This window comes from Pteropus vampyrus, unplaced genomic scaffold (assembly GCF_000151845.1).
Source record: "Pteropus vampyrus isolate Shadow unplaced genomic scaffold, Pvam_2.0 Scaffold1000004702, whole genome shotgun sequence".
Classification (NCBI taxonomy): domain Eukaryota; kingdom Metazoa; phylum Chordata; class Mammalia; order Chiroptera; family Pteropodidae; genus Pteropus; species Pteropus vampyrus.
The window spans coordinates 12574-27501 of NW_011919104.1; the positions used below are offsets into that span (position 1 = coordinate 12574).

General features: G+C 46.3%; 1 protein-coding gene and 1 pseudogene across 1 annotated transcript; one reads left to right on the forward strand and one right to left on the reverse strand.

The window, feature by feature from the left end:
- Positions 1–1386: 1386 nt before the first annotated feature.
- On the forward strand, positions 1387–2418 carry LOC105311530 (melanoma-associated antigen B1-like). The gene has a single exon (XM_011387512.1). The coding sequence runs from the start codon at positions 1387–1389 to the stop codon at positions 2416–2418; it is 1032 nt and encodes a 343-aa protein (XP_011385814.1).
- Positions 2419–12420: 10002 nt separating this feature from the next.
- On the reverse strand, positions 12421–12539 carry LOC111735650 (annotated as a pseudogene).
- Between the last annotated feature and the right edge of the window lie 2389 nt (positions 12540–14928).

Here is a 14928-nt window from a genome sequence, read left to right on the forward strand (position 1 = left end):
CCTCCCAGGAAGTAGAAGAGCCAATAAAGCCCCAGCTATGTTTGCAGCCCTGGGGACCTGGGCCTGTTGACCTGAGGAGATGCTCTCACTTCTTCCCCTAGCATCTCATGGAGGCAAGTGACCAGGTCATCGGGGACAACCTCAGGTCAGAGGAGGGAGAAATTTCTGTTCCACCACGTTTCATGGAGAGACCCTTGAGGACTGTGGGGAGAACCTACACCTAATCAGTGGGGCCACAGAGAATTTTTCCTATGTTCAGCACTGTCTGACCTCAAGGATGTAGATGTGAGGCAGAAGTGCCCATCGGTTCGCACTCAGGGGTCAGGGAAGTGAGGGTCTTGGTCTGAGGGGCGTGGCCCCAGGACAGCAGAGGATGAAATCTTAGACCCTATCAGAGTCCAGTTTCGACCTTGAGTTGGGATCCTGTGTGGGACCACCTGCCATAGTGCCACCACCTGCTTGCAGCAGGTCCCAGTCTTGGCAGACCAGGTTTGGTCAGATTAGGTCCCCTTCACTGTATTCTATTGGGAATGAGGGTGGGTGGCTGTTACTATGAGGAGTTCTGTACCGGGACCCAAGTTGAGGAGTCTGAGTGAGGAATGAAGGTTACCAAGCACCCTGAATAAAGGGGATATCAAAGCCTGTATCCCAGCCCTTTGATGTCAGCCCAAGAAATCTCAGGGAAGGGCCGTCAGGGTGAGCGTGGCCCTCACCTTTAATTTCTGGACTAACGGAGGTGAGGTCCTTAGTTTGAACGTGCAGGCCCCGTGGGTCAGCAAAAGGGGAGTGCTGCCACGCCTTCAAGGACCCACGGTGAAGTGCTTGACGGACAACTTAGGATCTGAATGCAGTCAGGGCAGAAAGGACCCCACTCAGCCCTCAGGACTGGGTTTCTCCTGATTGGGAGGTGGACTGAGGCTCCCACTTTCATTTTGTATTCCTGGGTCCCTTGGATCTTTGAGGTGTCAAGGTCAGAGTGGCAGAAGGGAGGGTGCCCAGGCTCTGCCCAGAGTTGACAGGATAAAGGATAATACCGATGATGAAGTCAGAGGAACGCAGAGGCCAGAACACAGGGAGCCCCACTGCCGGTGCCCGCTTCACCTAAGGAAACCCAAGGCACCTTGGGTGGGATTCAGGGTGAGGCTCCCACGACGGGTGCTATGGTTCTAGAGGACCGTCAGGGGACAGAATGGCCAGGAACCCACAGGAGCTTGTGGGTTCCCAGAGCAGTGCCCTCAAGGTAACCTGCAAAGGTGGCCTTCAGTCAAGACAAGGGCGATCCTACCTGTCGGAGGTGCTCACCTCAGGTCATTCTCTATCCAGCAGGTGCGAACTCACCTGCCCACTGGGCCACAGTCCTGTCTGCTGTCCGGGACCTCAGCCACCATGCCTCGCGGTCAGAAGAGTAAGCTCCGTGCTCGTGAGAAACGCCGCCAGAACAGAGCCGAGGCCCAAGGTCTTAAGAGTGCTCAGGCAGCGACAGCAGAGGGAGAAGCCACTGCCTCCTCCCCTCCTGTTACTGGGGATGGTGCCTCGAGCTCTTCTGATGCTGGCAGTCTCCAGGCACCCGCAAGTGTCTCAGCTGCCACCAGTGCCACTGCAGGTGTTTCGTGCAAAAGTTCTGATGTACGTGGCAAGAGCCATGTTCAGAAGAGTAAAAAGTCCCAGGCCGCACATTGCAGTGAGAGCTCAGGCCAAGATCTTCTAACTAGGAAGGCGGGTATATTGGCGAACTACCTGCTGTGTAAGTACAAAATGAATGAGCCCATTAAAAAGGGAGACATGCTGAAAGTCATCCACAGAAGGTACAGGGAGCACTTCCCCGAGATCCTCAAGAAAGCCTCTGAGCGCATGGATCTGTTCTTTGGCCTGGAAGTGAAGGAAGTCAAGCCCAACAGTCACTCCTATTCCCTTGTCTGCAAGCTGGATGATACCAGCGAAGGGAGTGTGAGCTTTGCCTGGCAATTTCCTACAAAAGGGATTCTGATGCCTCTGCTGGGGTTGATCTTCTTGAATGGCAACCGCGCCTCTGAGGAGGAGATCTGGGAACTCCTGAATATTTTGGGAGTCTACGCTGGAAAGACACACTTCATCTTCGGGGAGCCCAGGAAGCTTATCACCCAAGATTTGGTGCAGGAAAATTACTTGGAGTACCGGCAGGTGCCCGGCAGTGATCCTCCACGCTTCGAGTTCCTGTGGGGCCCAAGAGCCCAAGCTGAAACCACCAAGGCGAAAGTCCTGGACTTTTTGTCCAAGGTCAAAGATACCGTCTCCACTGACTTCCCACCCCGTTATGAAGAGATTTTGAGAGATGAGCAGGAGAGAGCCCGGGCCACTGAGGCAACCATGGCTGGGGCTACCGACAAAGCCAGAGCACGCTCCAGGGCCACGTCCAGCCGCGACCCTCCCCCCGAGTGATCTCTGAGGTGGATTCTTCACTTTCCGGTTGCAAAGGCCTGTTAAGCTGTGTTCCTAATATCGACGAATGTGTATGTCATTGTCTTGCCTCTTTTGTGCATTTTCAAGCAGTGTTCCTCTCAAAAGGAAGTTCATGTAGATTTGGTATGTAAGTGTGTGAATGGCAGGGATCACACATTCATTGCCATGTGTCAAGATTAGGAGTAAGATTTTGTTTTTGGAAATAGGCATTGAAAGCCAGACAGAAAAAGTTGAAAATCACATGTTATCACTTATATGTGGGATTTAAACCTAAAAGCAACAAATGAACAGGACAAACAGAGACTCATGGACATGGACAATGGACTTGTGGTTACCAGAGGGTAGGAGGAAGGGGTGTGTGTAGACGATGGAGAAACATTCAAAACATTTCTTCAGTTGAGTACATAAATAATAATTTTAAAAAAAGTACGCATTGAAAATCCCCAAAACGCTTCCGTGGTCTAGAACAAGATAACATGGCTTTAAGATAGCAATATCCTTGGAAATATAAATAAATCCACAGAAAAAAGGGTTGAGATCAGAATGTAGAGAGCTATAGAGAGTGAAAGAGTAAAAGCGGTTCTATTCTTGCATTGCTTTACTCCATTTAGTCTTTCTTTTTATACATTTAAAAAGATGTTACCTGCGTTTGCTTATGTCCTTCAAGCATGTTTGAGAAAATAAAGCATTGTGCGTGTACCTCTTTGTTCATGGCTTTTCTTTTACACAGTCATCACTGGAGCATCAGCTCTTTGGAAGTCTTCATGCTTGCCCTGGGGGTGTTTAGTCAAAGAAGGCCCGGCCCGTGCCCGAGCAATTATACAGGCTAGGAGGAGCTATCGCTACAAAAGAGGGTGAGGTCCGCTCTACTTCATAAGGAACAGGTAAAAAGGAGGGTAAAGAGGGGTTGGAGAGAGCATATTCCTGAGCTTTCATGCCTAGGTGCCATTTTGGCTCACCGGGAGTTTTTCTGTTTTCTAGATCACTGCATATTTCACGACATGCTGTAAAAAAAACAACCAAACAAACAAACAAAAAATTCCAGCTGGATAAATGGTAACCTCTGAGGTCAAGATAATCATAGCAATATTTCTATTGCCTAATGTCTCAGTACAAGACTGGCACAGTGATGGAAGCTGGTGCTTTCTCTATATCACATATATGCTACCAGTCGTAGAAGACAGGGCCGATCAGACTCGCTGGAGAGTGGGCAGCCCGTCTCATAGAGTTCGAGTTTGGTAATGTGCCAAAAGTCATGGGGCTAGTAAGTGCAAGGCTCAAACTTGATGGCTCGTCCAAATTACTGTAAGCCCACTATTCTACTCTCCCACCCAGAGACACAACGCATGCTCCTTATTTCTTTTTTCTAAGTTTTAAAATTTTTCGGTTACACTTTGTATGCAATATTGTGTTCATTTAAGGTATACAACACAGTGACCAGACATTTATATAAGTAAGGAACTGATCTTCCCTGTAAATCCAGTACCCATATGACCATACATCGTTATTACAATATTATTGACTACATCCCCCATGCTGTACGTTACATCCCCATGGCTATTTTGTGACTAACAATTTGTACCTCCTAATCCCTTCCCCTTTTCACCCATCACTACGCCCCCTCCCATCTGGCAACCGTCAAAAGGTTCTCTGTGTCTCTGAGTTTGGCTCTGTCTTGTTTATTTGTTATGGTGTTTAGATTTGACAGGTAAGTGAAATCTTAGGGCATTTGTCCTTCTCTGACTTTCTGCACTCTAGGACAATCCATGTTGTTGCAGATGGCAAGATTTCAATCTAGTTTCTGGCTGAATCATTAATATTTTACTGTATCTATGTACCAGCTCTTCATTCTTTATTCGCCTATTGATGGACACCGAGGTTGCCTCCATATCTTGAAACTCGTAAAGAATACTGCAATGAACATATGGATTCACCTGTCTCTTCAAAGTAGTGTTTTGAGTTTCTTGGGATGAATACCCGAGGTGGGATTACAGGATCCTTCTTCACCTCTTGTTTTACCCTTCCTTTTAATGTCTATTTTGTCTGATCTCAGTATTGCTAACCAGACTTTTTTTTTTTATCATTTTCATTTTGATGAACCATTTTTCCCACACCTTTGTTTTCAGTCTCTAGGTGTCTTTCAATCTGAACTGAGTCTCTTGTACCCAGTATATTCAAGGCCTTTGTTTTCCTATCCACTGAACCATCCTGTGTCCTTTCATTGGAGCGTTTAATCTGTTAACAATTACAGTAAATGTCGATAGGTATGTACTTATTGCCATTTGTAATATTCATATATTTATCGCTTTTCTTCGATCTTCTGCTTCCTTTTCTCTTCTTTTTTCTTCCCGTTCCTTCTCCTTCCTTCTCTTTTCTCAGCCTCTTCCTCCTCTTCCTCCTTCAAATTCTTCCCCTTCATCCTTCTAACATTTCTTGTAATTGTGGCATGGGGGTGACGCACTCCTCTATGTCTTCCTCGTCTGGGAAGCTCTTATCTATCCTTTGATTCTAAATGATATCTTGGCTGGATAGAGGAGTGTTGGTTGCAGGTCTCTGAGTTTCATCACTTTGAATATTTCCTGTCAATCCCTTCTACCTGCAGAGTGTCTGTGGAACCTCAGCTGAAATGAGTCCCATGGGAACTCCCTTGTAGATAACGAACTGCTTTTCTCTTGCTACTTGTAAGAGTCTCTGATTTGTTCTTAACATTTGGCATTTTAATTATGATGTGTCTTGTTGTGAGCCTCTCTGGATTCATCTAATGACAGGCTCACTGTATTTCCTGGGCTTGCATGTTTCTTTATTGTCTGTAAATCAAGCCAACAGACAGTATTCTGTGATGGTATGGTGATCTACATTTGCAATCTCAGATAACCTCAAAAGATCAGGGGCTCGCAAAGTCCTCCTGGACAATCTCTCCCCTGTTGAAAGTAAATTCTTCAGAACAGAAGTTACATGAGCACTTCATCTGGCTGATGTAGACAAAGAGTACTTCAAGGTATGTTTTTCCACGGACAACCCATCAAAGTCCTAGGACTCCGGCCCTGTGCTACCGTTTCCCCATCTCACATTACTGCTGGAGAGGGATCCGTGCTCGGCAACGTTTGCGGAGTGGTACCTTCTCATGATTTTGAAGAGATGTGGAATTTACCAGGAAGCCTTAATCCCAGAGATAGGAACCAAGAGGAGGGCTAGTACAAGAGGATTGGGAGACCGAGACCCCAGAAAATCGGGGAAGTGACAGGGAGACAGGTCACACTGAGCACACACATGGAGAGTCTCAAGCACAGCTTCGAGGCTGAGCATCCCCTCCCTGCTTCAGGCTTCTCAGGGGGCATGAGGGCCTTGGTCTCGGCCCAGAGTTCTCAGATGAGTAGAGGAGGAGTCTCAGGCTCTCATAGAAATGACAGTGATGAACCTGAATAAGGAAGGTGGAAGGACCCAGCCAGAAGAGTAGCTCCCCATACGGTCCCGTCCCAGTTGTCAGCCCTGTGAGGTTCAAAATTGTCCTGGCTGCTTGTGGCTAACAGTGATTTTCAGTTGATGGCCATGGAAGATGAGGATTTTGTCTGAAGGCTCCAGTCTCAGATTAGCAGAGAGTGCAGTCGCGGCAATGGTGCAGAGTCCAAGAGGAGACTCTTCCTGGGGACCAGTCCACTGTAACTGACAGGGCCACACCTGACCCCTCCTCTGCCGTTACCATGGAGTCCTAGGCAAGAACTGACAGATTCAAGTCCGCCTTGGATTCTGCCTGCAGGGTTTCTAAAAGGCGAGATCGTGGTTTACAGGCTGGCTTGTCAGCAGGGGGTAGAATCCAGGCCTGACAGTGTCAAGGGAAGTATCCTCTATGAGACATGAGGCAATGGGCTACTCCATAATAGAGATGGAATGTCCCGCTTCCGCAGTTGCCCAAGGGAGGTTACAGGCAGAGCTCAGGCATGAGACGGGAAGCTCTTGGAGACTTCAGGTCCTTAGACTAATGGGGGAGGCCCAATTCAGCAGAGGAAATGACAGCAGTCAACAGGATGACACAAGTCACAATGGAAGGATCTCTCCCAGAAAGAAGAGAGCCACTTAAGCTCCTGTTTTCAGAAGTGAGATCATGTCACCTAGCCCTGGTGAATTGATGAGTCATAATCACTTTCTCCCGGAACATCTCACGGACGTGAGGCACATCACCAAAAGGTCAGCCCCGGATCAGCAGCAGAAGGATTTCCAGCTTGTGCCAGGATCCAAGGTAAGGACCCTGAAGGCTGAAAGAACCCTCCACCCCCTCAGAGTGGAGGGCAACACAAACGCCTTCAACTACTGTTAGCCTTGGTGGACCATGAGCTACTGTGACCAGATGAGGAAACGTCACTTCTTCCACAGGGTTCTCAGGGAAATGGATTTCTTCGTGTGAAGGGATGTCTCAAGTCAAGATGGAATATTTGCGGATTCTGCCAGAAAACAGGGTGAAAACAAGAGCGTGGGAACGCCACCCCACATCATCAGCGGCCACGAGCAATCCTCCCCACGGCCAGTTCTAGGAGGCCAAGGGCAGAGACGTCCGCCAGTGGGTCCCGTCGTTTCCCACTCAGGAGTAAGCGACAGGTAGTGAGCGTATCGGTCTGAGGGGGTCAGTTCAATGTCAACAGAGGAAGGAATCTTAGGCCTGCCCAGCAGTCAATGCAGCACTTGATTTGGAGCCCTGAGTGGGACCATCCCTTACAGGGCCTGAATATGCCTGCCACAGTTTTCATTCTTGTGAGACCGTGGGCAGCTATGACCAAATAAGGCCATCCTGACGTCCTCCTGCTGGGTCGCAGGTGGTATGGAACTTACTAGGAGGGCTTCCAGTCAAGAAAGAGAGGAGACATGAGCCCTGACAAGAGTCATAACGGGGAGCCTTAGTGAGGACTGAGGGTTACCAACAACACCGACAGAGTGTACAGGAGAGAGTCTGGTCCCGCCCGTTGATATGAGCTGGAAAAGGCAGGGCTATCGGGTGAGGCTCCCCCTCAGCCCATCATACCAGGTCTAGGGACAGTAAAGCCCTTCATTTCAACGTGCGGCGACCAGGCATCAGAAGGGACGAATGTGATACATGGCCGGCACTGCAGCAGGCGCTTTACATTTCCTACTCACAATCAGCAGTCCGACTGACAGGGCTCCTCAAGTTCAGTTCACAGATGATGAGCCTGAGGCTCACTCACACAGTGTAAAAATGTGCCCAAGTTCCCATGGCCGGGTAGTACAGCGATGCAACCAGACCCTTGATATGATTTAGTCTAAAGCCCACACTCTTCAACTCCCCGCAGCCTGAGGCCGACCTCGTGTCCTTTAATTCACTTATTTTTGTCCTTACTGCAAAATGAATTCCAAGCAATGAGGAGAAGGATCATGTGGCCAAACCGCTAGATTGGAATGCAGAGCCAAATCAACAATTATACCAAAATGGAAGTGAGCTACGAATAAGGGGGAAAAGAGGTAACATTTGCTGACAATAGGATCATCTGCTTATGGGACTTCAGCTATCCACCAAGATCAGGGACTCAAAAAAACTGACCGACTCAGCCACCTTTTCATAAAAAGTAAATCTACTGGAACAAAAGTTCCATAAGACGTGTCGGTCTGGCCGGGGAAGAGAAGGAATAGAGTAAAATGTTTTATGTCTGTTACAGCTCAGCCTCTGGGCGCCCAGATTTGTGCTGTGGCTTCCCCATCCTGCATCAGACCCAGGAGAGGGACCCATTCTCTGCAAGGTTAAGATTAGGGAATCTGCTTAGTTTTATCAGAGATGTGTCAGTTCCCAGGATCCTCGCTAATTGAAGAGACGAGGACCGATATGAGGGCACCCAGGAATTAGGACAGGGGAAATCAACGTCCCAGGATATTGGTGTTACAAGGAGCCTAGCCCCTGCTGTGAGACCTGGAAGGCTCTATGCAGAGCTGTCAGGCTGGGCCTGTCCTCACTTTTTCATCACACTTATCAGGGATGTGAGACCTTCTGTGTAGGGAGGACAATCTCTGGTCAGCAGAGTGAGGTGCCCGATATGAATGAGAGGTCCCTTCAAAGAATGCAGGAAGCACCCGCCTAGTAAACGGGGGTCCCACGGAATCCACACCCTGCTGTCAGGCCTCGCAGGTCCTGGATTCCATTGTAGGGTAAAGTATAAAGAGGACTTGAGAGATGAGGAAGACAGAGCCGGAGCTACAGGTACAGCCAGGCCTGGTACTACTGCCGGGCCAGGCAAGTTCTAGGGCCAAGTCCAGCGGCACGTCCCACATCCAGCGAGGTCTGAGGGAGATTCCGCATTTGGGGTTGAAAAGAAAGGTAACATTTGAAGGAGCTGAGCACCAAGCTGGAGCTGGAGGGAACACATCGTACGTCTTCTTGTTGTTCTTGCTCTGCTTCACTACCTGGGAGACTTATCAGCTTTTGTTTTCTGGCACATATGATCGATCGATTGATTGACTGATTGATTGATTGATTTGGGAACTTTTAAAATTCTCTTGTGTTTTGAAAAGGTTCCTGCACTAGAAGGTTAATTTGGCTCTAGTGTCTGTTTCATGAACGATCCACATCACTCATTATGGCTGTTTCTCAGCATAAGTATAAAAGTTTTGTTCTTTCATGTGACAAAGTGCATATCCTTTCCTCTCTTTTTGTGGTCCAGAACAAGATAACACGTCATGTGAATAGGGATTTTCTTGCAACTACGAATGAGCGCTGCAGTAAAATTGTTGGGATCAAAAAATTTCAAAAGGTCTGGGCTGAGTGGCGTCAGCCAGATGCTAGAATAGGCATTCTCAGCTCACGTATCCCCGTAGAAACACAGCTTTAACAATATTAGTAGCAAAATCCCTTCAGGAGAGATCCAGAACCTAGTCCAGAAGTTGCAATACACAGGCGAGCCTACAACCGAGATCAGCTGAAATAAGAAGAGCAATTTGACTTCACTGCCATCAACCCGTCCCACGAGCTGGCAGAGCTCAACCCCAAGAGACATGGCAACTCCTGTCTAGGCGTGAGGCGAGAGAGAGTCGGGTGAATGTTCCATGTGCAAAACTGTTGCAACTAACAAACATATTCAGGCAAGGTGCAGGGTAGAAAACACAACGTGCAAAGATCAGTTGTGTTTCTACTTGGTGACAACACACTATTTGAAAAGGAAAGTAAGAAAACAATTCTTTTCAAAATCGTGTCCAAAAGAATAATGGATTTAGGAATATATTTCACTAAGGAGGTGAAAGATCTCCACACTGAAAACTACAAGACATTGATGTAAAAATTTAAAGAAGACAATAAGGAAAGAAAAGATATCGCACTTTCATGGATTGGAGAAATGAATATTGTTGAAATAGCCCTAGTACCCAAATCGCCTACAGCTTCAATGCAGTATCTATCGTAAATTCAACGGAATTTTTCACAGATATCGAAAACATTCTGAAATTCACATGAAGCCAGAAGACACCTCGACTCGCCAAAGTAATTTTGAGACAGGGGAACAGATATCGGCCTGCCATTTACTGACTCAGAACTATTTTTTCAAATCTAAATTAAGCAAATCACTGCCATAGTAGGAAAATAAAGAAAAAGAAAAAGAGACAAAGAGGCAATGAAACAACATCGAGCCCGGAAATGAAGCCACGCCTACACGGTCAAGTAATCTTTGACAAGGGCAAAGCCAATACACAATGGAGAAGTGATAGTCTCTTCAACGAAAGGTGTGAAGACAATAGAACATCCCCGTGCAGAAGACCCAAACCGGATGCTTATCTGACATCATACTCCAAAAGTAAAGCAAAATGGATCGAAGACTTCAAAATGAGACCCGAGTCCATATGACCCAAGAAGAAGACACAGGGAAACACCTCCTCCACACTGCTCTTCGCAATGATTTGTTTTCTAGTATGAAAACACAGACATGACAGGATAAGCCAATAAAAACTCTGGTGGGACTACAGTAAACTGAAAAGCTACTGGACAGCAATGGAAATAATTCACAAGACAAAAAGGGCAATCTATGAAATGGGAGATTGTAGTCACGAACCAAATATCCGATAAGGGGTTAATATCCAGATTGTACTAGGAACTCATACATCTCAAGTGCAAATTGATTGATTAAAAACACACTCACTCACTCAAGAAGTAAGCAAGAACCCTGGGTCTTTTTCCAAAGAGGATATAGAAATGAACAATGGGGGTATGAGAAGGTGGTCAAGGAAATGCATCGTCAAGGAAATGCAAACCGTAGCCACAATCGGATATCACCTCATCCCTGTTAGCATAGTTTTATGACAAGCAATAACAACGGTTGGTGAGGGTGTTGAGAAAAAGGAAACTTTGTACAGTGTCGCTGGGAATGTAAATTGGTACAGCCCTTACGGAAAACAGTTTGGATGATCCTCAAAAACTGCTAAACTATATCGACCACATGATTCAACAATCCCACGTCTGAGTATACATCCAAAGGAGAAGAAATGTCTATCTGAAAAAGATACGTGCACACTTACGTTCGTTGTGTCATTCTTCACAATAGCTGATTATGTAAACAACCCACACATCCATCCACAGATACGTGGATAAGGAAAATGTGATATAAACATACAATGAATTATAATCTAGCCTTAAAAATGGAAGAAATCCTGTCATATGAAACAACGCAGATGAACCTGGGAGACGTTATCCTAAATGAAGTAAGTCAGTCGCAGAAGGATAAATACTGCTTCAGTCCACTGATGTGAGGCAAATAGACTAGCCAATCATAGAAACACACAGGAGAGTGGCGGTGGCCCGGGCCTGGGGGAAGGGAGGATCAGGGAGTTGCTGTTCAACTGGTCTAGTTTCACTTAGGCCAGATGAGTAAGCAGTAAAGAGCTGCTGAAAACCCCGTGACCATATTGAACGATACTGTAGTGTGCATTTGAAACTGGGTTAAGAGAGTGGTTATCAAATGAAGCATTCCTACCGCAAGAAAAATCGTGAAGCTGATTGAATTGCTGTCTCCCCCACCTAGAGACCAAACGAATTATGTGCAACTACATGGAAAAGATGACTCGTATCGTGTTACGGGAGCATAAATGGTGCAGCCACTATGGAAAACCGTATGCAGTTCCTCAGAAAATTAAAAAATAGAGCTAGCATATAATTCAGCAACACTCTTTCCGGATATCTATCCAAAGAAACCGAAATCGGGATCTTGATGATATAACCGCGCTGCGGTGTTCATGGCAACAGGATACGCCATCGCCAAGAAATGGAAACAACCTCAATGTCCACCGATGGATGAACAGATAAAGAAAATAGGGTATCACATACAATGGAGCTTTCATCTGCCTTCGAAAGGAGGAAACCTCGCCATTGCAACCAAAGAGACAAACCCAGAGAACATGATGCTAAGTGAGATAGCCAGCCACAGAAGAAGCACTGATATGAGGAATGCAAAACAGTCAAACCCGTAGAAGCAGCATAGAATGGTGGTTGCCAGGGGCAGGGAGGAAGGGATATGGGGAGGTACTTGTCAAAGGGTGCAAACTTTCAGTCATATAAGGGGAATAAGTTCTAGAAACGTACTGGGTATCACAGATACCAACATGATAATGCATACTTAACTTTTGATGATAGGGAGAATGTTATGTTAATTGTTTTGTATTCCCCGCGCCTCTCGCAATAAAAAATAAATACATATAAAGTGGGGACGCCGTTTTGAAGAACGGGATATGTTGACGTCATAGATGGTTTGGAGGTTTAGGGGTGTATACTTCCGTCCTTACTCACCCCGTTGTTTACATGAAATGTGTGCAGCTTTGTGTACAACGATCATACCTCAGTGAAGAGCTATATTTAAGAAGAGAAGAGAGTCTGTCTCATTTGGGGTTGTAGTATCAATACAGGTCCTAATTTGTATTAGATAGTTAATAAATATTTATTTATTAATTATTTATTCATTCATTCATTCATTTATTCATTCATTCATTTATGCATGTATTTTTAAGCACCCACAGCAGCGGGATTTCCTATGTGGTCTCCTATCCAAGTACTACTCAGGCCCGACCCTGATTGGCTTCCCAGATCAGACGAGATCGAGCACGTTCAGGGTGGCATGGCCATTGATGAGTACTTTATAAATATTTAATTATGAAGGCCAGAAGGGGAGAGAAACGCTAAATAAGAAAAAGACTGTTGATTCTTGGTTTCCCTAATTTCTTCTAGTGTATCTTCTTGTAAAAATTACCGTTATAAACCTGGAATTGGTTAGATTACCTACACATGCAAGAAATATTAAATCCTAACGAATTAGTCCTCATGCTCACAGTCTTGGTTATTTCCCAATCATTCATTTAAAATGAGCTCTCTAGAAGGAGTCGTGCTAATACTGGAGATGCTTTAATAAACGATAACAACACAACAAAAACGACAAACAGAAGACCTTGCCCGGCCACTCCAGGCATCCTCAGTTACTGCTACACCATCTCTGTAGGATGCAAAGCCGTGGCTCACCACGCATCCGGTGCCAGTCTGAGATCTCACTCTTCCAGCATCTGGGTGGAAGGCCTCCCGCAAAATGCCTGGGGAGTCAACTGACATGGAGGTCGATTCTGACGGGGAGGGCAGACACTGTGAGTAGACAATCCACTCACCTCTCAGCTGAGGCCCTGGATTTACCTAAGAGCAAATTTATAAAGCAGATACATGTCTTCATTTCTTTTCGTTGAAGGAGGAAAGCAGATGCAGAAAGACGACTCTGGCAATGGACAGTGGAGAAAACGTATTGGAAGCGGATGCTCCGTCGAATAGTTGCCATTGACCAGCACAGCATTATGGAAGGACACATAGCAAAAGAGTGACTGATAGAAGGCCATGAAAATCCATAATTCGCTGTTAAGCACAGGCAATGTGCACACAGCATTTGCTTCCAGACGTGGGTGCTCTCGTATATGTGGTAGAATCAGCGCAGGACTGAAAACCAACTCTCCTGACCACTTGTCTCTGAACAGCCTCAATCTGATTGCAACTTTCTTTGCATCAATAGGACCTGCTCTTCCTTTTAATCCAAGGGAAAAGAGACTTTTCCAGTTCCGACTCTTCTCTTTGAAGGTATGTTTTAATGTGAAACTTACTTAAACTACGACAAAAAAAAAAAAGACCAAATGTGGATCCTTTGAATTTTAGAGTCTAGTACTTGCCATCATGTAAAAAAAAAAAAAAAAAAAAAAAAAAAAAAGTCGGGATATTCTAGGACCTAAAAAAGAAGGAAAAAGGAAAGGGTAAAGAGGGGAAGGGGTTTCAGATGAAAGCAATCAAATGTCAGTATCCTGGGGCCAGACAGTTTGGAGTCTTAGAAAACTGCGGATCTCTCAGTGACAGATAATAATTTTAAGTGAGGACGCAGGCTGGGCTAGATGAGGCTGTGGAAGTGGTGAGCAGGGACCGGCCCCTCACTGAGATGGAGGACCCGAGAGATGAAAGACTAAGCCTGCAGTGAGAGATTGTCCTTATCTTTAGCCACCCTGGGAATGTGAGTGAACCAGGGAAAGTCTTCACCCGGAGTAGGGAAGGTGTCCCATGCTCCTGTCCCAGTGCTGTGGAACACAGAGCGCAGACAAGATGTGGTATGCACACCATCGCCTGGGAGGTTCTGAGTAATGAGGGTGATACTCCTTTGAGGTGGGGTGCCCAGAATGCACTGGACTGGGATGCCATTCCCTGGGCTGGGGGCTCTGAGAATGCTCCACCAGAAAGGCACTCAAGAGGTTTATCTTGAGTATAAATTGGAGAATTCTAGGCAGGGCCTGGATATTCACTGGTGGTTAGACGAATACAAATAATGGTCATTTAGATGGAAGGACAGCTGGGAAGGGAGATGTCAGTCATTGACAGAACTTCCAAGAACTCTGAGTCGTATGCAACTGGGAAAGACTCCTCCACAAACAAGCGAGTGAGGATACAATTGGACTCAATCGTTCGTGCTAAGCAGCGGTTTGGTTGATTGCAATCGCTTCGTCCTGAGTTTGGTAACAGGCTCGATTTCACGGGACTGGTAAGAGACAGGACGGGCACGACACCTGGTCTGCATTCCCCTGGAGCGCACACTGCTCATTCCACGCCTCTCTGCCTAAAGCAGAACTTGTGTTCCTTCACATGCCAAAATGTGCCCCAGAGAATAAAAATAAGGACTCTGTGCCCAAAGACTGGGTTCAAATATGTAGCCAAAGCAATGAAGAATAGCACAATAGACGAAAGTTGTGAAGAGAGAGGTGGCACAGCTAATATTCGGTGACAAGGTGATCATCTGCATATGCAGTGTCAGAGCAACTGAAAATCAGGGATGGCAAAGCCATCCTGGGCAGCTCCTTCCCAGAGGACATAAGTCAATGAAAACGGAATGCACAGAGTCTCATTCTGACTATTGAAAAGAAGTGTAGATGAGCGTCATTTTCCTCTGACAGTCCACCCGCTGTCCTGTGCCCCATGCCTGATCTTGCAGTTTCCCTGCCGCACAT